The sequence below is a fragment of the Diabrotica undecimpunctata genome, chromosome 7 (assembly GCF_040954645.1).
Source record: "Diabrotica undecimpunctata isolate CICGRU chromosome 7, icDiaUnde3, whole genome shotgun sequence".
NCBI classification, from domain to species: domain Eukaryota; kingdom Metazoa; phylum Arthropoda; class Insecta; order Coleoptera; family Chrysomelidae; genus Diabrotica; species Diabrotica undecimpunctata.
Window position 1 is genome coordinate 96,725,148 of NC_092809.1, and position 22,355 is coordinate 96,747,502.

A 22,355-nucleotide genomic window follows, 5' to 3' on the forward strand; every position below is an offset into this window, starting at 1 on the left:
AACTTTTTATCAACGTTTTATTATCCTATGTAGCACAAATATATGATTATCTGACAATTTTAAAAAATATATCATATAAAACATACTATTATTCTAATGCTGTCCATTCTGCATTTTAATTCTTTTCGGTAATGGTTCACCGTCCGATTTTGAATTTTCTGCCATTAAAAACGGCAACTTGTGTTCCAATGTCATATTGTTTTCTGGCGGTAAACCTAAACAAACATATAATTAATTAGTAATGGTTATTATTTTAAAAATATATAAATTTTTTAAATCAATTTTTTAAACTATTTTTTAGCTACCCTAACTGAAATGAGTGTTTTAATCTCATGTTTGAAATCAATAGAGCAAAACTACTAGTTTTTCGCCATACTTGAAAAATTGCTTATATGGCACTGACGTATATATTAACATGACTGAGCACAAGAGAACAAATAAGATCCGAAATACGAAAGGCCAAACAAAATTGGTTAAAAACACAGTGTGAAGATATCGAGTTGTTGGAACAAAAACACGATACATTTAATACGCATACAAAGGTAAAACAAGCAGCTGGTCTTCAAAAATCATACACAGCTAGCAAACTGCAAGATCAACAGGGGAACATAATCACAGATAAAAATCAAGAATTATATATATGGGCCAAATACATACAAGAACTCTTTGATGATAATAGGTCCGAACAATCTCCGTCCTACATATGTAATGACCACTTATCAATTACATCAGGTGAAGTGGAAAGAGCAATATCACGATTAAAAGATGGCAAAGCTCCTAGACCTGACAATGGATATGCTGAACTCTAAAGCTGTTTAACACCGACGGTACTTAACGATTAACAAAAGATATTCAATGACATATTTAAACAGAGTAATACCAAGATGATGGCTGAAGTCAACGTTTATTGCTCTACCAAAGAAAACAAAATCCGTGTCCTGCAATGATTTCCGGATCATCAGCTTAATGAGCCACATTTTAAAGTTATTTCTAAAAATCATACATCAAAGGATATATAGACTATGCGAAGAAAAAATCAGCCGTACACAATTTGGTTTTCGGAACGCAGTGGGTACGAGAGAGGCTCTCTTTAGCATACAAGTGCTATTTCAACGATGTAGAGATGAGAATTGCGATATTTATGCATGCTTCATTGATTACCATAAAGCATTTGATACAGTAAAACACGACAAGCAATCTTAACTGGATTCAAACATCGCCTATCTTTACAGAGGCAGGAGAATCCGATGATTTCAAAATCAAACGTGGGGTCCGACAGGGGTGTATACTATCACCCTCACTGTTTAACATATACTCTGAGGAAATCTTTCAAGAAGCAGTAGAAGATGTTGAAGCCGGAATTCGAATTAACGGAGAATGTATCAATAACATTAGATACGCGGATGACAAGGTGGTATTCGCTGACAGTTATGATGCCCTCCAGGAGTTAATGAATAAAATCACAGAAGTAAGTCAGACATATGGACTTTCACTGAACATTAAGAAAACAAAATGTATGATGATCTCTAAGAAGGAACAGCAAATTGAAAGAATCAGTGTGCATGGTCAACCAATAGAAAGAGTAAAAACATACACCTATCTTGGTACGAACGTCAATAAAAATTGGGACAATTCCCTAGAAATAAAATCTAGGATAAAGAAAGCAAAATCTGCATTTTAAAAAATGGCTAAGATATTCAAATGCCTGGATTTATCAGTAACCATAAAAATCAGGTTACTACGATGTTATATCTTTTCTATATTATTGTACGGAGTTGAGTCGTGGACTCTCACAGACGCTACCTGTAAGAACATTGAGGCTTTCGAAATGTGGCTTTATCGTAAAATCCTGAAGATATCCTATACTGACCACGTTACTAACCAGGATGTTTTATTAAGAATGCAAAAAAAGAAAAGAGTTGTTAACCACAATAAAAACAACCAATATTGAATACCTCGGACACATCATGAGGAACAGCGAAAGGTATGGGTTGCTTCAGTTAATTCTTCAAGGAAAAGTAGAAGAAAAACAAGGACCAGAAAAGCGAAGAATTTCCTGGCTGAAAAATCTGCGTACGTGGTTCAACACAACAACTACAAATCTTTTCAGAGCCGCAGTTTGCAAAATACAGATTGCCATGATGGTCGCCAACGTCCGAAACGGATAGGCACTACAAGAAGAGAAGAAGATCACAAGAGTGAGAATGCCAGTAACGAGCAGTGACGACATCTTTTGCGTTTATTCGATCTGTTCCTCTTTAGCGCATTGAAATTCCTCACTCTCTCTCTCTGCCGAACAAAAAGAAACGCTGCTATACTTACTTGATGAAAAAAAGAGACAAATAACAATAAAAACAAAGATGGTGTCATCACTAAAGTCGACTTTACAATATGCCATTTTCACAGATTATGCAACTACGCATATACCCTCGGGATATTTCCAAGCAATATCTGTGCTAGACGAAAAATAGATTAGATGTTCTATTTTTCATGCCATTGGTGCCATTGTGATGCAACAGAACATTTCATCAGCCGCCATGTTTTTCGTACAGACAGATTTGACATTGGCGTATCGTATAATATGTATGCTATTGTACGTCTTAAGCACTGGTTTAGAAATTTGTAAAGAAATATTTATTAAATAAACCTTTTTTATTCAATAAAGAATTAGGTACATATTCTTTAACAACACCGCTTCGTTGTTCATTTTCGTACAGGTATTATAATAATAATCTATTAAAAAAATTAATTTGCTACTTTTGGCACTTTATTTTTAATAACTAGACTTTGTCTGGTATTTTTTGTATTTATTTTACTAAGCTAACCTATTTGTTAAGAAAATGTCGGTTCGAAAAAAATGACTGACACTATTTTCTGATGAAAAGTCCTATTCATCGTAAAAATTCATGTTGTCAATATAACAAAAATTTAGAATTTAGTTTAGAATAAAACTTAACCATATTGATTGTGTAAGCGTAAATGTTATTACCTAATTGGATGTAATACCTAACTTGTGATATAATATTTGAATATATTTAATGATGGACTGAAATTTTCAAGTGAAATATCTAAAGTTAATGTAATTTCCGGATTTCCGAAGTGGAAATTGAAACGTCAATAAACGTACTTTAACCTTTAATTGTGGCTTATTGCCATTTAAATAGTAATTACTTTAACATGCCACAAGAAAATAGCTTCAGAACAATATCTAAAGTTAACATGTTCTAATAGGCGAGGAAGACCCCGCCTTAGTTGGAGAGAGGGCATCAATAGAGAACTGAAAGACAGAGACATAGAAGAAGACATGGATGAATCGAGAGGAGTGGCAACTGGATATCGGAAGACGTAGGAGAACGTTTTAAACCGATCTATCTATATATATATATATATATATATATATATATATATATATATATATATATATATATATATATATATATAAAGAAGTAAACGTTAAATATTAAGTTTGCAGCAATATATTATATATATATATATATATATATATATATATATATATATATATAATGTTCTAATATATTTCTTCAGTTGATAACCGTGAAAATAGTATCCCAAATTTGCATAAAAATAGCTCTGATGTAAACAGATCAGGCCAGATAAGAGATATACTATGCAAGATGTAAAGCTATCTTTAGCTCTACAGACTGCTCGGTCTATGTTATTTGTGACTTAAGCTTGTTTGCATTTTACCTCCTCATATAACGAAACGTAATATAATGTATTTTTTATGAATTATTGATATACGCTAACGCTCTATTTGAACCTTATACAAAATAATAATTTTATTTTTATATATTTTATTGGAATATGAACGTTAACGATTTTTCTACTTGTAAACAAATAAAAATGTTATTTGAATTTAATGTAAACTAATTTTTTACCTATGCAAGCCTTTATGACGTTTTCAATACATGCCCTCTGCTTGTTTAAAGCATTAACTACCGGTGTGCCCTTTGGAACTAAGGGTGCTTTGCAAAGATAACTCAGTAATGACAATACTGGGTGGAATGAAGTGTATTCATCGTCTGAGGAGTTTTCTCTCTTTATCTTGATTCTAGTAAATAGTTCTCCCAATATGATTAAGTCCAACATTATTGGAGTGGCAAGCAAAGAGTCTTCACAGGTGTTATGAATTACTAATGTGTTTAAACCTCCCATCATTATTTCTGAGGTGTATTCATCTAAGGCTCTCTTAGAGTCTCCTGAAATTAAAAAAAAATAATTTACATAACTCATAGAAGCTACAAAAGCTCTGTATAAAGAAAATAAAGTGTCAATTAAAATGGGAACAAGAATCATAGGAGACTTCACCACAACAAAAGGGCTCCTGCAGGGTTGTTCCACATCTCCAACCCTATTCAAAATATACTTAGAGAAAGCCTTGACTACATGGAAAAGAAAATGCGAAGGCATGGGAGTACCGGTACGGAACGAATACCTATATACGTTAAGTTTTGCAGACGATCAAGTAGTAATTGCACAAGACCAAGACGACCTCAGCTACATGAAGAAGAAACTACAAGAAGAATATACCAAGGCTGGCCTAGATATTAACCTCGCGAAAACAGAGTACCTATCTACAAGTGAAGAAGACATAGAAGATCTACAGATTGATGACAACGTAACAATCAAATTAAAGGATAAATTCAAATACCTGGGGTTTATAATCACGAAAAAGGCAACAACAGAGGAAGAAATTACACAAAGATTAGGACAAACAAGAACAGCAATCCGACAACTTAACTCAGTATGGTGGGATAGACACCTAAATATGAAGACAAAAACGCAGATTTATAAAACATTAGTGCGAAGTATTATGACATATGGGGCCGAAAATTGGATCATAAAAAAGAAAAACAGCAGTAAGATAATAGCAACAGAGATGGAATGCCTGCGAAGATGCTGCAGAGTAACAAGAATGGATAGGAGAAGTAATGACGAAATAAAGCAAAGAACATCAATAGAAACAGACATACTAACATATATAGAACAAAAAAGACTAAAGTGGTATGGACATGTAAGAAGAGCTAGCGACAGCAGATGGATAAAAAGAATAACCGAATGGAGCCCCATAGGAAGGAGGAAAAGAGGACGACCCCGAAAATCCTGGAGGAACGAAGTAGACCACGCCATGAGTAAGAGAGGACTAAACGATGGAGAATGGAACAACAGAGAGAGATGGAAACGGTTGAGCGAGGGAAGGCAGTGAATACCGTAGAATCCCTAAATATATATATATAATAATTTACAATATCAATAACTTTTAAGTGAATAGAGAAGTATAATATATATAAAAAATTACAAATAGACCATTCTATTTGCAGTAATACGTGTAGTTTATAAAAATTTATTAGTATTTATAATTGGTAGGTAATATGGAATGTACGAGAATCCCATATGAGATTAGTTAAGGAATAGATTAAAGAGATTCTTCTTTCTTCAAATCTAAAACTAAGAAAGAGCTTAGATAGTTTAAAGTCTAAGATTTTTTTAGTGATTCTCCACAGAATGATTCAGATTGATATGATGTTCTAATATATATATATATATATATATATATATATATATATATATATATATATATATATATATATATATATATATATATATATATATATATAACAGAGCTACAAGCCTTGTAGGCCCCTGGCTTATTCCCCTCCATTTGTTTCGGTCCCTTGCTTTCTCTCTCCAACTTCTCACGCCTATTTCTGACAAATCTTGCTTTACTGCTTTCAACCATTTCTTCTTTGGTAGAAGATTTTTCTGAGCACCTTTCTTTTCCAGATCTTAACTTTCTTTTTTTCCTGCTGGCTCATAATCCACGTTTCACTGGCATACATCACTGTGGGTCTGATTACTGTCTCGTAGACTCGCAGTTTAGCTGTTCTTGACACATTTTTTTCTTTCAGTAATGAATTCAGTGACCCTATCGCTCTGCGTCCCTTCAATAATTTTTTGTCTATCCCTTTTTCTTCTTTTCCCGTGTTCGCTATGCACTGTTCACTGCTATTGAAAATAGTCCTGTTTGTGCTTATATTTGATCTTCTTACGATTTGTTTCAGTACTAGGTTGAATTAATTCGTTGATAGCAGATCCCCGTGTTTTAAACCTCTATTCACTGTGAAGTGTTTTGAAAAGCTTCCTTCCATTGTTACTCTATTCATCGTGTTCCTAAGCGTCATTCTCACTAGCCTTATAAGCTTTTCTGGTATTTCTAATATTCTCATGGCCTCATATAGCATCGTTCGATTTAGGGAGTCATATGCTTGTTTAAAATCGATAAATAGCATGTGTAATCTCAAGTTTTGTTTTTAGCTAGTATTTTGTATTACTTTTAACATACTTATTTGATCAATAGTTGTTCATCTTGATCTAAAACCTCCCTGGTATTCTCCGATCACTTTGTTATCATATTTTATTAATCTTTTCCTAATACTTTTTGCAAGTATTTTATAGACTACTTCTAATAGTACTATATCTCTATAGTTTTCGCACTCCGTTTTGTCTCCTTTTTTATAGATAGGACAAATAAAAGCACTATTCCATTGTTTCGACATTTCTTCCTTTTGCCAAATTATTAGTGTCAAGTGAAATATCCTTTCCTTCAATCTTTCGCCACCTTCCTTAAAAATATCGGCTGAGATACCACTTTCTCCTGCAATTTTGTTATTTTTTAGGTCTTCTATTATATCTTTGACTTCATTCAGATTTGCTTTCTCACACATCCCTTCTTCATCTTCTTGCCAATTCTCATTTCCCTCAAGTTCCTCTTGTTGGTCTGTATTTAATAGCTTATCGAAATATTCCGCCCATCTGTTTAATTTTTCTGTTGTTTCACCTAGAAGTAAGCCTTTTTTGTTTCTGCAATACTGTAGATTATTCTTTGTAGTTTCTTTGGGTTTCTTAACTTCTTGGTAGAAATTCTTTACCTGTTTGTTTATGTAGACTTCTTCTATGATTTTCAATTGTTTTTTAGCTGTTTTTCGACATGGATGTCTGTATGGTCTGTCACTCTTCATCTATATCCTCTTTGACTGGATTCTCTAGTTTTTTATTTATTTCTTCCTCTTCCTCTAGTCTGTTTACAACCTGCTTCTCTTGAAAGCGCTCTAATGGTAATTTAATCTATCTCTAACAGGTTTTGGTATTATTGGTAGTTCTTGTTTAGTTTTGCTATTATTAGTGTATGATCACTGTTGGTATCTGCCCCTCTGTAACTCCTGCAATTGATTATTGTCTTATCATGTTTGCTTTCAATTAGGACATGATCTATCTGATTTTTTATTTTTCCCTCGGGAGAAGTCCATGTTACCTTATGAATGTCTTTGTAATCAAACCTTGTGCTAGCTATCTTTATTTTGTTCTCTGTAGCAAATTCTATTTACTTTTTCCCGTTTTCATTTGATTCCTTATATAAACTTCGTCCCCCTGTTATTCTTCTATATATTTCCTCTTTTCCGACTTTCGCATTCATGTCACCAATGATTATCTTTATGTCGTATTTCTGTATATTCCCTATTAGTGTGCTTAGATTTTCGTAGAACTCTGTTTTAGTTTCCAAGTCTTTATTTTCAGTGGGCGCATATACATTAATGATACTTATCTTCTCATACTTTAATCTTACTATCAAGTAACAGGTTCTGTCTGATATTGGTTGAAAATTTACAACTGCATTGTTTACTTTCTCCGACACCATGAATCCCACTCCAAAATATCTCTTCGTCCCCCCACTCTTGACACAAATCTATTTTTTAATATTATTATTAAAGTGTCTCTCCACATTACAATCTCGTTAAACAACATACTCACTTATTCAAGAGTACAAAATATAACTTCAGGTTACTTTTCCCTTAATTATATTGTTAACTTAGATTAGTATTCTACGATGCGATCATTATTATTACGATATGTATCTAATGGATAAAGTCTGACCAAGCCAAAACTCCTCTCCACGGTCGCGCCTTCATACATACAAACACACACAACACACATACACTGTGAAAGTATAAGATATTTCCTATAGTAAGAATGTGTAATAAAAAAGGTTTAACAGTGATTATGAATTATGAGAACTTACCCACATATGGAACATATTTTATGACTACTACATGATCCGGCTTTTCTCCTGGTTTATAAAGAATGTCATTGGAGTTTACCACATCGTCAACAACGTTGCTTTTAGAAATCTGAAAATAGAAATAATTGCTGCGTGAGTAAATATAATAAAAAATTATTTCTAAACCAACTTTCACAGTATTCTTGTACATTTTGTGAGAAAGTATTTCGAAAAGACTATCATGAAAAAGAATACAACGTAAGATAGAATTTTAATAATAAATATTCCACAGGGTAGAATCACTACAACTATGCAGATTCGGCACTTCAATATCGGAATATGCAGCAGTCCGTGCAACAGTCGCTCCATCAAATGTAGGATATCAGATGATAATTTATAATGAATTAAATGATATTGATATTGAATGATAATTTATAATGAATTGAATCCCCTGTATAAGAGCCTTTATTTTTTACTTTTAGCATATTGTTCTGGCTTTTATTTCATATTATATGGATGGGTACTTTGCAGCTTCTCTCAGGTATCTATTTTGGCTGATTGGATCTTCTTCAAGTGTGTCCCTATGCTAGAGATGCATGTGTCAGTATGTATGATGCTATTAATAAATTTAGTTTTGGTTTTCAAGTTTGCTGCTTCTTCCTGTAAGTCCTCTGATGCTCGCTTGGGCGGCTGCGGCCTTGTGGGTCATGGCTTTCACGTGAGAAGTGAACGTTAGACCTTTGTCCATTAAAATTCCTAGGTATTTTCTTCTTCTTTAATTGATGGGTCTGTTGAGCACTTCTAATTGATTTTCTGCTGTTTCTCTCCTCTTTTCAAACGTAACGACTTGGGTTATTTTCGAGTTATTGATTTAATATTTTTCTTTAAAATCTGCGTTATTTAACATTTCAGTGTCCCCGATCTGTAGCTTGATTCGTATTGAATCATTGAAATTTACCACATTTGACCACTAAGAGGTGTTTTATAAATTATTATAAGATTAATATACACGAGATGGTATTTGAATATGAAAAGGATATACTTAGTTTAAATTTTATTATGCAAGATATATACATATATATATATATATATATATATATATATATATATATATATATATATATATATATATATATATATATATATATATATATATACATCTCTAGTACAAAACCAGGCCAATCGGTCCTACGTATCATCCCGGGCCACCACTTTCTAATATAGATAGACAAAAAATTGAGGTGTATAAATATTCAAATGAGGTATGTTGCACATGGAAATCACAATATACAATTAATTTTTTCATCCATAAAAGTTTTGTATATCGACCTAAAAATAGAGACCATCCCAGTCCAATTGACTTTCCTTACAAAGTCAGACCAGGGTATACAAAATTTTGTATCCAATAGTATAAACCCAGGCCACGGCTGTGTTGCCAAACTTATTTTATCGACTTCGTATAACAAAAAACCTGTGTATTGATTACTGTGTTAATATAAAAAAGAATATGATGAGTGTAAATGTTCATAAGAGAATTTATAGAGTTTTGGTATGTCCTCCTTCTCTATCTTTTCTCCTTCGTAAGGATGTAGTGGCGTAATGTAATTTGTTTGTCTATTTCTGTCCAATTATCTCTCTTCTCTGCGTGTTGTTCTGCTTCGGAGGGTGAGTAATCAGTCGTTACTCAGTCATTACAGTATATTTTGGTTGATAGTGGTAGTCTAGTTTTTATATTAAGTTCTGCTAGTATTTAATTATTTGTGCGATGCGCGGTACATAGTATGCGCAACATTCTACGGTAGACCCACATTGCAAACGTCATTATATGCTTTGAATCTGCTTTTTTGATGGTCCAAGTATCTGAAGCGTAGGTGGCGATAGGAAATATTAATGCTCGAGAAAGGCGTAATTTTGTGTTTTTTATAATGTCAGTGTTCTTCCGTATCTTTGTGAGTTTGGTTCTTGCCGATCTGGCCATTGTGATGCGTCTACGGATCTCGTCTTCGCATCCTCCACTTGAATTATAATAAATATAATATAATAAACCATATTATTGACTCTTACATCAGCGGTGTTATTTAGATTAAGTTTGTGTAATAAATATATTAAGTTTCTTTACGTACATGCATTTCTCTAAGTACATGCCACATTTTATCTCATTTTACGTTATCGAAGGCCTTGGAGTAGTCAATAAAGCACAAATATGTTTCTATGTTAAACTCTCGAGATTTTCCGATAATTTAACGAATATTAAGAGTGTGTTCTCTTGTTCCTCTACCTTGGACGAATCCGCATTTTTCTTGGGGAATATGTGGTAAAAGAATTGATTTTAGTCATTTATTGATGACGGTTAGAAGTACTTTGTTCGCATGAGACATCAATGCTACTGTATGGTAATTACTGTAGTCTGTCGGAGAACCTTTTTATATATGGGAATAAACGTGAGTTTACTCCAGTCATTTGACCACTTTCCGGTATTCCAGATCTCACTGCAAATTCTAAGCATTACTTCCGTCCCTAATTCTCCCATTTCTGTGAGTGTTTCAGCTTTTATTCCATCTTCCCCTTCTGCTTTTTTTAAATTTTAGCTTTTTTATTGCCGCCTCAATTTCTGATTTTAATATATTTTAGGTTTTTTTTAACTTCAATTTCCTAAATTTCCAAAAATTGCTTTCAGTTTCCTATTCTAATACTAAAATATTATTTAAAGTGGGTACATTTAAAAGGTGAGTAGGAATTAAAACCAAAATTATGTATTTATTTCAAAAGTCAGAAACATAACTAAATTAAAATTATAATTCTCAAATAAATGTTAACTTTTAGAATATTTAAAGATATTTAAGTCATATTGTATAATGCATACTGTCCACATAAAATATATAATATTTATGTGGGTTGATTTAAATTACCCTTATACATGTTGAAAACAACGGCCTTAATGGTGGTCCATTCCATTTTTCGAAATTCTTCGGATTGCTGCTCTTGAAATGCTTCAACTTCAAATTTTTTAGGGGGTCTTTTTTCCTTAATATTATTTTTAAAATGTTGTGCAATCAGTCTTTTTTGTTCAATGCTCCATTTATGTCTGACAATTGGGATTTTTCTACAATTCATTTTACTACTTGTACTGGGTACCTGTATTGTCGTGCTAGTAATATCATCACTGTCATCGTTTCTAATGTAAGTGTGTTTTTAATGTATGCCCCATAAACTGAGACAGCTGTTCCAGTTCTTTCTCATCAAAATGTAGTAGTTGGGTTATAGTTGCTAGGTATTTTCTTAATTTAGTTGCACTAATTGATTTCGGGTTATCTGTGCCACATTTTTCAGCATATTTGTATAAAATTTTGGTGCCATCTAAAAATCCTTGCCCAGCCGAATAAAAAATATATTTATTCTGGTTTGCAAATTGGTCTCGTAGGGAAGTAAAGTAGTCGAAATGCTTTTTCATCTCTGGGGACAACAATATTGGTACACCCCTACCTCGCTTTCCTCGTATAACAATGCGATAATAAGAATTCAACAAAATTCTTTCAGACTCTGTTAGGCAATTTTCAAACTCGGTGTTGAAAGATTATCCTAAGATTAATTGCAAGGTACTTGTCAACATTCATTTGAGCTACCTCTGCATGTCGGCGCCTGTTCAATTGTATAATTTGCGCATATACTATTTCTTTAAGTAAATTATATGATGAAGTAAGATGATTATATTTGTATTGTCATTCTGTAAATCAAGAAAAGCCCGATCAGTCCATTCTTTCAAAAATTGGTTAATATTTTTTATATCGTTCGTTAATGGTATTAAACCATTTTTATTCCACTTGTTCTCATTCAGATTTAATCCTGCTTGAGCGGAAATTTCGTCAGACCATTGCGATTCAATTATTTTTTTTAGTATTTTTAAATCTTTTCTCTGGTCGTTGGTATTTTCTATTTGAATATGATGGATGTAGGCTAAATCGCAAATTTTCTTAAGCAGGGTACCAAAAGTCATTGCAACTGTGGGAGATTCATGTTTGTCAAGATCAGCATTGTATCGAGCAATATGGTTGACAAGCGACGCATGTTTTGACAGACTAAGTCTAAATTTCCCTTAGTTTTTCTGCCTTTCATATTAGAATATGCATATTGACAAATTAAAAAATCACGCTGTGCGGTTAAGGTCGTTTTGTCTGCACGCATTCGAGGAAATAGTTCTTTAACTAATAACTTGTCATGCTTAAACAACGTACTCACCAGTAGTGCACTTTGGCCATCACTTTGTGATGTTTGTCTCTTTTGTTTAGTACTTATTTCCCTATTTTCTGGACATTTCTTTGTGTGTTTAAAGAGAGATTTTCGTTTATAAAAACCGAAGCAATAGGTGCAGGGCAGGAAGCTGTCTCTTAGAGACGTGTCACTTTGTACCAATCGTTTTACGCGTCTTACAACATTAGTTATTCTATTTCTTAAGAAGTCTCCTTTTTTACGTAAAGACGTAATTACCTCTCTTTTTTTGACTTCTTTTTTTTTGACTTAAGCGAAGCCCCCATAATTTTTTTAACATTAATTTCATTAAAATGCCAGTGAAAATATGTCTAGAAAAATGGTCCACGTCTTTTTCGCAATAGAAACAAAATGTGAATTTGTCATAATAACTTGCATCCGTAACTTTTTCGACTCCATCAGCCTCTTCATTTTCCTAAAAAAAAGTTATGTTGACACTGTCTTTTTATTTTAAAATTACAAATTAAACAAATTTAGTTTGAAACTTACTTTGTCATAGATAGTATTATTTCCTGCATCTACTTTCGTAATACTTCCCTATAATAAACAAAAAATCACGATTATTGAATACCAAAAAATATGGTTAGGTTGAAATGTTTCCTTGATTCTGAAAAGAGAGGTGCCTCACCTTTTTGTTTGAAACTAACGAATTGGAAATTATATTAGATTGACATGGAACAGTCTCAATGGGATCTTGATGCAAATGTTCATTTTTGCCTGATTCTTCGTTATAAAACATAAAAACTTAGGCAAATCTGCTAAATAATTTTAAAATAATTTCAAATTACCATATTTTTTAATGTAAATATATTTGGTTGAATTTGTATAATCGCAGATGACGCTGAATAATTTGTTTTAGAAAATTCTGTATCCAACTTAGTGTCCTAAAAGGAAAATATTTAAAGCAGACTGTAAAAATTTATTGATAAATTAAGAATACCTCTGAACATATTGAAGGGCTACATATTGTATTATCTAAATCCTTTCCAAAAACAAGCAAGACAGTAATAATCCCTGTACTAACAGAGCTATTTAATAGATGTCTCCATAATAGAAAGATCCCTAAAGACTGGAACGAGAGTCTAGTAATACTCTTACACAAAAAAGGGGACAAATGTGATCTACAGAATTATAGACCTATATCGTTGCTCAGTAAAGTGTACAAACTATTTATGAAAATTATTAACAACCGGTTAACCTACAAAATGGACAATTACCAATCGGTTGAACAGGCTGGCTTCCGCAAAGGATATAGTACATCAGACCATCTGCTGACAACGAGAACATTGATAGAGAAGGCAAATGAATACCAACTACCCGTATTTCTTGCCTTCGTCGACTATGAAAAGGCGTTTGATAGTATCGAGATGTGGGCCATAGAACAAGCTATTAATAATTGTAGAATAGATTCGAGATATAGGCAACTAATACATAATATATATGGAAATGCAACTATGATAGTACAACTAGACGAAAATACAAATCCCATCCCCATTAAGAGAGGAGTGAGACAAGGAGACGTAATATCGCCAAAGCTTTTCAACCTAGCCCTAGAAGACGTCTTCAAAACTACAAATTGGTCAACCTATGGCATTAACGTTAATGGCAACAAGTTAAACCACCTCAGATTCGCTGACGACATAGTGATTATAGCGAGAACATTCGAGGAACTGCAAATTATGATGGGGGAACTAGCAGCCAGCTCCCAATACGTCGGCCTAAAAATGAATATGAAAAAACAAAAATAATGACAAACACAGATGACCCCAGATGTATAACTATAAATGGCAGTGAGATAGAACAAATCCAGGAATATATCTATCTAGGCCAAATCCTGAGACTTGACAAAGAGAACCAAAGTGCGGAAATTACTAGAAGAGCAAGACTGGCATGGGCAGGATTTGGAAAACTTAGTTGGATACTTAAGAACCGCAAAATACCCCAATACTTGAGGAGCAAAGTGTTCAACCAATGCATCCTTCCTATCATGACATATGGATGTCAAACCTGGACCCTAACTAAGGCAAACATGAATAAACTAGCCACAACAAAAAGAACAATGGAAAGAGCAATGTTAGGTATACGACTGTCAGATAAAAAGAGGAACGACTGGGTAAGATCTAAAACAAAAGTCGAGGACATAGCAACAAAAATTGCCAAACTTAAATGGAGCTTCGCGGGCCACACTGCTAGACAAAAAGACCGACGTTGGAATACTACAATACAACATTGGAGACCTTACGAAAGTAAACGACCAAGAGGAAGACCACAGATGAGATGGATTGATGATATTAAAAGAATAGCCGGAACAAATTGGAAATATGTTGCTCAGGATAGAGACCAATGGAAGGAGTTGGGAGAGGCCTATGTCCAAACATGGACGACAGAAGGCTAAGAAGAAAGAAAAGAAGAAAGAAATCCTTTCCAAAGTTATCATCATCATCATGTTTCCTTTTTTGCCCAAAAATGGCCTAGATTAAACAGATAAAAATTAATAGAAATATATTTTCGGTTCGTTATTGAACTCTTTATAATAAAATAAATTATATAATATAGTATAATTATATAAGAAAGAAGAAACTATAAAGAAATAGTTTGCAAGATTAATATGTACAGGGTTTTCAACTATAATGGATCCCCTCTTAATTTTTTATTTGACATAGTGCAAAAAATAAAAAATAGCCAAATAGCCAAATAAATAATCGTTTCTTTTTCATATACATATAATAGTAGTATAGTAGTACACATAACCGTAGACTTTACGGAAAAATTATTAAGGAAAAGTTAGAAACTGAAATAAGAGGAAAAATTGGAGAAGACCAAGCATGGTTCACAGTAAAATCATGCCTAGAGCATACTTACACATTGGAACAACTAATAAAGAAAAAAATGGCAAAAGGTAGACCAGTCCACGTGGATTTGGTCGATCTAAAGAAAGCGTGTGACTCAATACCTAGAATCAAATTATGGGAAGCAATGAATGATCTCGGAATCTCTCAAATACTAATAGAAGCAGTTAAAGCACTATACAAAGAAAACAAAGTAGCTATTAAATGTGGAATTAAAGTGTCTAATCCATTTAAGACTACAAAATGACTTCTACAAGGCTGTGCTTCGTCCCTCACTCTGTTTAAAAATTTCAAATTCTAAATGCACCTGTTTACGGAGCAATTATTATTATTTATGTAATACCACTTTTCAACCTTTAAAAAAATATCTGGCAAAATATTGAATTTAGATATGGGGAACCTTGAACAAAATACCTTAATAAAGGAAAAATTTAAAAAATAAGTAAAAAGGGTAGCATTTTATTTGATATAGTGAAAATGGAATCTACTTCAGGTATTTCCAGAAGAATAATAATTTTAAAAATAAGGTCCATTAGCAAATTTTGTAAAAATAAGTAATATTCCATTCTCGAGATATTTCTAAAGCACGGGCTAAAAAATTATAATTATACTACGTCAGATGAAATATAACTAATTTTATACTTACCGTTATTTTGTTTCATAAGGTATAACCTCAATACATTATTTGCTCTCTGCGACATGGCTAGGATTTGCACCGCACTTACACTGACGTAATGCGTTCAGTTTCAGTTGCCTGGTAAAACATTGAAAACTCGATCGGGAATAACAGAATAGCAGTGTTGCCAATTTTACTGGCCCGGATTTGTCAATTGAAATACCTATACAAATTCGTTAAAATCAGCGCTCCAAGCGGTCATTTTGAACATTACAAAATGACTATTGATACATATACAGACCACAGTAAAATTTGAAATAACTATACTGAGACAGGTTAGACAACCTTGCTGTGGATTCGCCAGATTCTGTGGCGCGGCAGATTTAATCTGACCAAATTTGGTGACCTGAACGTTACTAACAAGCGAGTTATAAACCGAAACAATTCCAGGCCGCTTATATGGTCTGGGATTGCGGCACTGGCCTGGATTTGTGCATTCAGTTTACTATTCTTGGCCTGACTTTGTGCTAAAGATGTATCTATATATATATATATATATATATATATATATATATATATATATATATATATATATATATATATATATATATATATATATATATATATATATATATATATATATATGTATATATATAATAATAATAATTTAGTAACAAGTCGAGTAAAAAATATAAATATTTGTAAAACATCACAATTTTAGAATTAAAAGATAAAAAGTATATAGGATTAACTATTTACATCACCCAGATATTCACTTACACTGTAGAAACAATTTTGTAATAGAAAAGATTTTAATTTATTTCGAACTTTCTTTAAATTTGTCTCAGATTTAATACTGTTAAGAAGATTATTGAAAATGGTGGCAGTGCAGTTGTATCAATATGGCGGATATAATTGGGATAACGCTTGTTGATATAATTAATATTGTGGGCGATTCAAAAAGACCTTTAATTGAAGGACAAGCAGTGCCAATCACAAAATAATGTGCGGAGTAACATCAAAAAATGAAGTACTTGAGGCATTATGTTTCTGTTATCTGAAAGGATTACCGCATCAAATACGAATTCAAATCCTGTCAACCGATTCGAAAAAGACTTTTAATTGCAAGTGTACCTCTGAAGCTGGAGCCTCTGGGAAATGCAAACACGTTGTTGCTGTTTTGCTCTTTGTTTTTCGGTAAAAATACATATTTATTTTTTTAAGAATTGACAATATATATATATATATATATATATATATATATATATATATATATATATATATATATATTATATATATATATATATATATATATATATATATATATATATATTATATATATATATATTTGTAAATATATATATATAATATAAAATAAAAACAAAATAAAACTTTATTTTATATATATATATATATATATATATATATATATATATATATATTATATATATATATATATATATATATATATATATATATATATATATATATATGTATATATATATATATGTATATATATATATATATATATATATATATATATATATATATATATATATATATATATATATATATATATGTTATTTTTGTTGTAGATGCTCCATTCAGAACTTGGAAGACCTGTGGCGGAATGCTCGAAGAATGAAGATTACTGGGACTACTTGCTACAGTGTTTACACTTATTATAAAAATAAAAATCCAAACTGGTTTTTGAAAGTAAAGTCACTATTTGACACTCACTTCAAAGGGCAACATTGCAACTCGCCATGGGAAAATATTTGAGGGAGAAGCTTTAAACGCCTATCAACAACAATCGGACAACACAGTTAAACATATTGGCATTATTGCACCATCAAGTGCTTCATGGTTGGGTGTAAGTATTGATGGAATAGTAGACAAAAAATATTGTGTAGAGGTGAAGTGTCCTTTAGCAGGCAAAACCAGAACTTGCTGTGATGTGATAGAAGACTTAAAATACCTGAATATACACGAGAGAAAATTAAGTTTAAAGACCAATCATCAATATTATGGCCAAGTACAATTGCAGATGTTATTATGTGGATTAGACTTCTGTCACTTTGTCATATATTGCCCATATGATAAATCCAGTATAATCATTGAAATACCATTTGACACCCACTTCACAGGAGAGATGTTGTCAGTAATTAAAAATGCATATTTTTATAAAATTTTACCTGTTTTGTGTAATATTTATGTAGGTATAATTAGGATAAATTTTAGTTTTAATATACGATTTTTTTAGCTTTTTATTAGAGTAAAAACATTTGATTGCACAAAAATTTCCTTGTCTGAAGTTCTACCCCCATATACTTGGCTTACAAATGTGATCAAACCTGAAGGTTACCAAAGTACTTTCAGTGTGTGATCACCTTTATAATAAGAATAGGACATTATGCGGCACTTTAAACACCTATTTTTTCCCACAGGAATTTCTGTGCAATAAATTATTATTCGGGTATTAGGATACTTTTCAAAACAAGTTGGCATTCGTTTCAAAACTGTTTCTTGTGCCAGCCATCGTACAGCAGGTTGTAATACTTTATGTACTACTTCAACTGTCACATGAAAGTAATTTTTGCAAGTATTTGCTGATACCCCAAATAATACAGATAAACATCTAAATGAAAGGTCAAGTTTTAACTTCACAAACACTAGCATCATACGCAAAAGTTTGGCATCTTTCTTTTCTAGTATAGTGGCAGCTAAACATATTTTATCAAGTAGAATAATTGACTGAATCCCTGTGAAGTTAATACATTCACATCTCTATTTTCTCTCTGTTTTCAGCATATCTTCCAATGTGGATTTTCTACATTCATTTATTATTGATTCTGTAACTTGTACACCTTTTTCAGTTAAATAAGTCTTAAAACCAGGATCATTTTCTACAGCTGTAAAACTTTTCTGTATTAAACTTATCCCTTCATCTTGTGCAGGTGATGTAGATATTGTATCTTTTATACTGTTTGAGCAGCAATTTTCATGTACAAGGGCTTATCTTCGAGCTACTCTTGCAGCTCTAGCCTGCTTCTGAGGTGAAGATATTGTTCCATCAAACCTCCTTGTAGGAAGGTTCTTAGATGGAACACTACCTCTACCTTTTTTAAATCTTTTGTGAGTAGTTACACCTGAAAATAAAAACATTATTAAGCTCACAGAAGTGTATCAAAATCAAAATATGTAACTCATATGTTAAGTCTTTTATTAAAATAGCATGCAGGATTGGATATACCTACAATGGCCAATTATTTAAATATTTACTTACTTGGTAGAAAATAGTCATTCTCTGTAAATGTAAACTGCATACACTCTTGTATTTCGATATTTTCTTTCCAATGCGAAGTACACGACCCCATTCCTTCTTCTCCATTTCATTTCGGGGAAAATAGTGCAAGGAGATATCCTTCGTTGCTAGTCTTTTTGTTTTTGGTCTCCATAATTATAAGCAATATAAATAAATCTATCGTTCAAATGAATACAAATACAACCGACAAGCATTCAACTAACGTTGATTCTTTCTTCTTAACGTGCCCTATCAAGTCCCCTTGACGTTGGCGATTAACATGGCGAAACTGTCTCTGTCTTGAGCTATTCTAAAGAGTTGCTCAGCTTTCCTCATTCCTGTCCACTCCCTGATATTCTTCAACCAAGAGGCCTGCTTTCTACCAATTCCTCTGCGTCCTTCGATTTTACCCATCATAATAAGTTGAAGAATATTATATCGGTCTCCCCTTACTACGTGTCCAAAATAGGCCATCTTTCTACATTTGATGTTATAACGTTGATATATACGTTAATACTGTTAACCGATGATTTGTTTACATTTTCATCCCAATTCCTCTAGTTCCAAAAAAAAAACGCTAGCACAGTCGCTTAAGTTCGCGAATTATGTTTTGGTACTCTGATAAAGTCATTTTGTGTACTTGAAAAGTAGTTATGTTTGCTTTTACATGTAGTATACATTTAAAAATATATACAGAAGGTACTGTTAAAATGTATTTTTTAAAATATTGTCGCCATGGATGCCTGTATGGAAAATTCAAAATTAACCGAATTATCCATTTCTGAGAGACAAACACTTTTGAAGCATTCCTAGTACTACCCCAAAGATTTATATTGAAGGCCAAGTGAGAATAAACAACTACATAATAAACATTCAATAACTGTTCCATTTTAAGAAATCTTTTTAATTGCAATATTGCGTAATAACTACTATTTATTCTTTTGCAAACATGATTAATTTGAGATTTCCAGCTCATGTTGCTATGCTATCAAGATACTAACCTAAAAGTTTAGTGAAAGTTGTAGAATGAATCAGGCTATCATTTACATTTATAGAAAACTGGTAACTTGACTCTGATCTATACTAGAATTGCATGCTTGTGATTTTTGTAGCATTTACAATCAAAACATTTTTTTACACCACTCTGTAAAATCTTCTGATATAACATTCAGTTGAACAGTTAATTCCTCGGCACTTATAGCAGATGTAGCAATAGTTGTGTAAAGCAATACATAAATATGTTACTTAAACTGACATATCTGGCATATCATTAACATACCATAGGGATATTAATGGCCCCAATATTGAACCATGAGGAACCTCAATATCAATATCACCATAATCTGATCGTGAGTCACTAAGTTTAACGAAGATCTTCCTATAATGTAAATAACATCACAGCCATAATGAGAACTGACCCTTAAAACCAAGATTTTTTAACTTCTCTATATCAATTCTTACGTTTATGCTATCAAATGCTTTTGAGAGATCAAAGAAAAGTGTCCCCATAAAATCTCCCCGATCCAGTGCGATGTGAATGAAACTAAGTAATTCAGTGGTAGCACCTTCTGTTGATCTTCCAGGCAGAATTCCGTGTTGGTTGGAACATAATATATTGTATTTACTAAGGAAACTATACATTCTTTTGTACACACATTTTTCATAAATTTTGCCCAAAATAGTAGTGGCCGTAACTGGGCTGTAATTATCTAAAACTGAATTATCTCCACTCTTAAATATTGGAGTTACAACTCCTATTTTCAAGCTATGTGGAAAAACACCCTGTTCCACTGATAAATTTATTAAGTCTGCAAGGGGTTGCGCTATATATTCACTATTATACACTTTATTAATTTATTTGATATGCAATCAATACCTAGTGAGATAACATTTTTCAAGAAGCCAATAACCTCTCTGACATCACACTCATCTACAGGAAAAAAATAAAAGGGTTTATCTACATGTTGTGTGATATAATGATCAAAATTGGTATTTTTAAAAATATGTTTAGGGCAAGTAGTAAAATGTTCTACAAAAGCGTTTGCCATCTCATATTTATTAGTAATAATTTTATCAGCAAGTTGGATTTTATCCCAATTATTAGATTACGTTTTACCGTCTTACCTATTTTTTTATTAACCGTACGCCATATAAACTTCTGCATTAATTTGATGTATAGTATATATTCTTACATTCGAAACTCTTTTTTGCTTCGTCGATTAGTTTGACATATTGCTTCTTTTTTTCTTTATATGTTAAATGAATGTCTATAGTTTTAAAATTATTTGATAGCCAAAAAAGACTTCTCAAATCATTTCCCTCGTGTATTATTTGTTACCCAACTATTTTTAGAATGAATGCAAATTCTTTTTGTAGTCATTGGACAAGATATATCAATATAGTATGTAAGTACCTTCAAAAATGTTTCAAATGTCAAATTAGCGTCATCGAGATATTCGTAAACCTATTCAAAATATTCAGTGAAAAATCTGTTTTGTAGATTTAATAAATTCGATTGAGAAAGATTTCTGAATGTTACATTTTGACTTATTTTTCCTTGTACTTTTTTGATTTAACATCTAATAAAAAAAATTCCAAACCAAAATGATCTCCCAAAATAAAGTCTTTGGTAGTTTCTTCATATTCATATGACCACTAAGCTACAATACAACCGACACATATATTTTAATCGTTTTAGCTTTGTAAAAATTATATCCTATAATATTAGTGTGATATTTTAAGACCAAGTGCCTCCAAACAATTTTCAAGCAAAAAGTTTTTTTTTTCAAAAATTGCTAGAAAATATTCTTAGCGATACTATAGAATTATTAGTCCCGAAGGCTCGCGCGACTTTGAAGTAGGTAGAGAAGAGGGAAGAGCGGAGCGCTCCAAGCGGTTAATCCGACCATTCAAGCGGACTGCGTGACGGCAGCTGTTTACTTTAATTTGCTTTTTTCGAAGCCACATTTTTTCAACTAGGTTTCAGTCGTATTTCGAAAATATTGCACTTATTAAGATTAACCAAACGGCATTTTACTCTTTAGGATGTCTCTCTATGGTCGGTACTACAACAAAAATATTCATTGTTATTTAAAAAAGTTATCAAAAGGCAAAAAAAAGGGTCGAAAAATTCAAAAGTCCACCATTTTTTTTTTTTGGTGAAAATCCATCCGACCATAGCAAATTCGATACAGAATATGAAACCATTTTGTTGTTTACTTTGGATCATTCGTTTGCAAGAAA

The 22,355-nt window shown here is 32.2% G+C and overlaps 1 protein-coding gene across 1 annotated transcript in view; it reads right to left on the reverse strand.

Annotated features, from left to right (window-relative positions):
- The window catches only part of Inos (Inositol-3-phosphate synthase), a 43,759-nt gene continuing 21,404 nt past the window's right edge, over positions 1-22,355 (reverse strand). The window contains exons 5-7 of the mRNA XM_072537803.1: positions 8,099-8,207; positions 3,900-4,220; positions 1-215 (exon numbers count right to left, since the gene is read on the reverse strand). Coding sequence (XP_072393904.1) covers positions 94-215; positions 3,900-4,220; positions 8,099-8,207 — 552 coding nt within the window. The 3' untranslated portion in view covers positions 1-93. The remainder of the gene's footprint in view (positions 216-3,899; positions 4,221-8,098; positions 8,208-22,355) is intronic.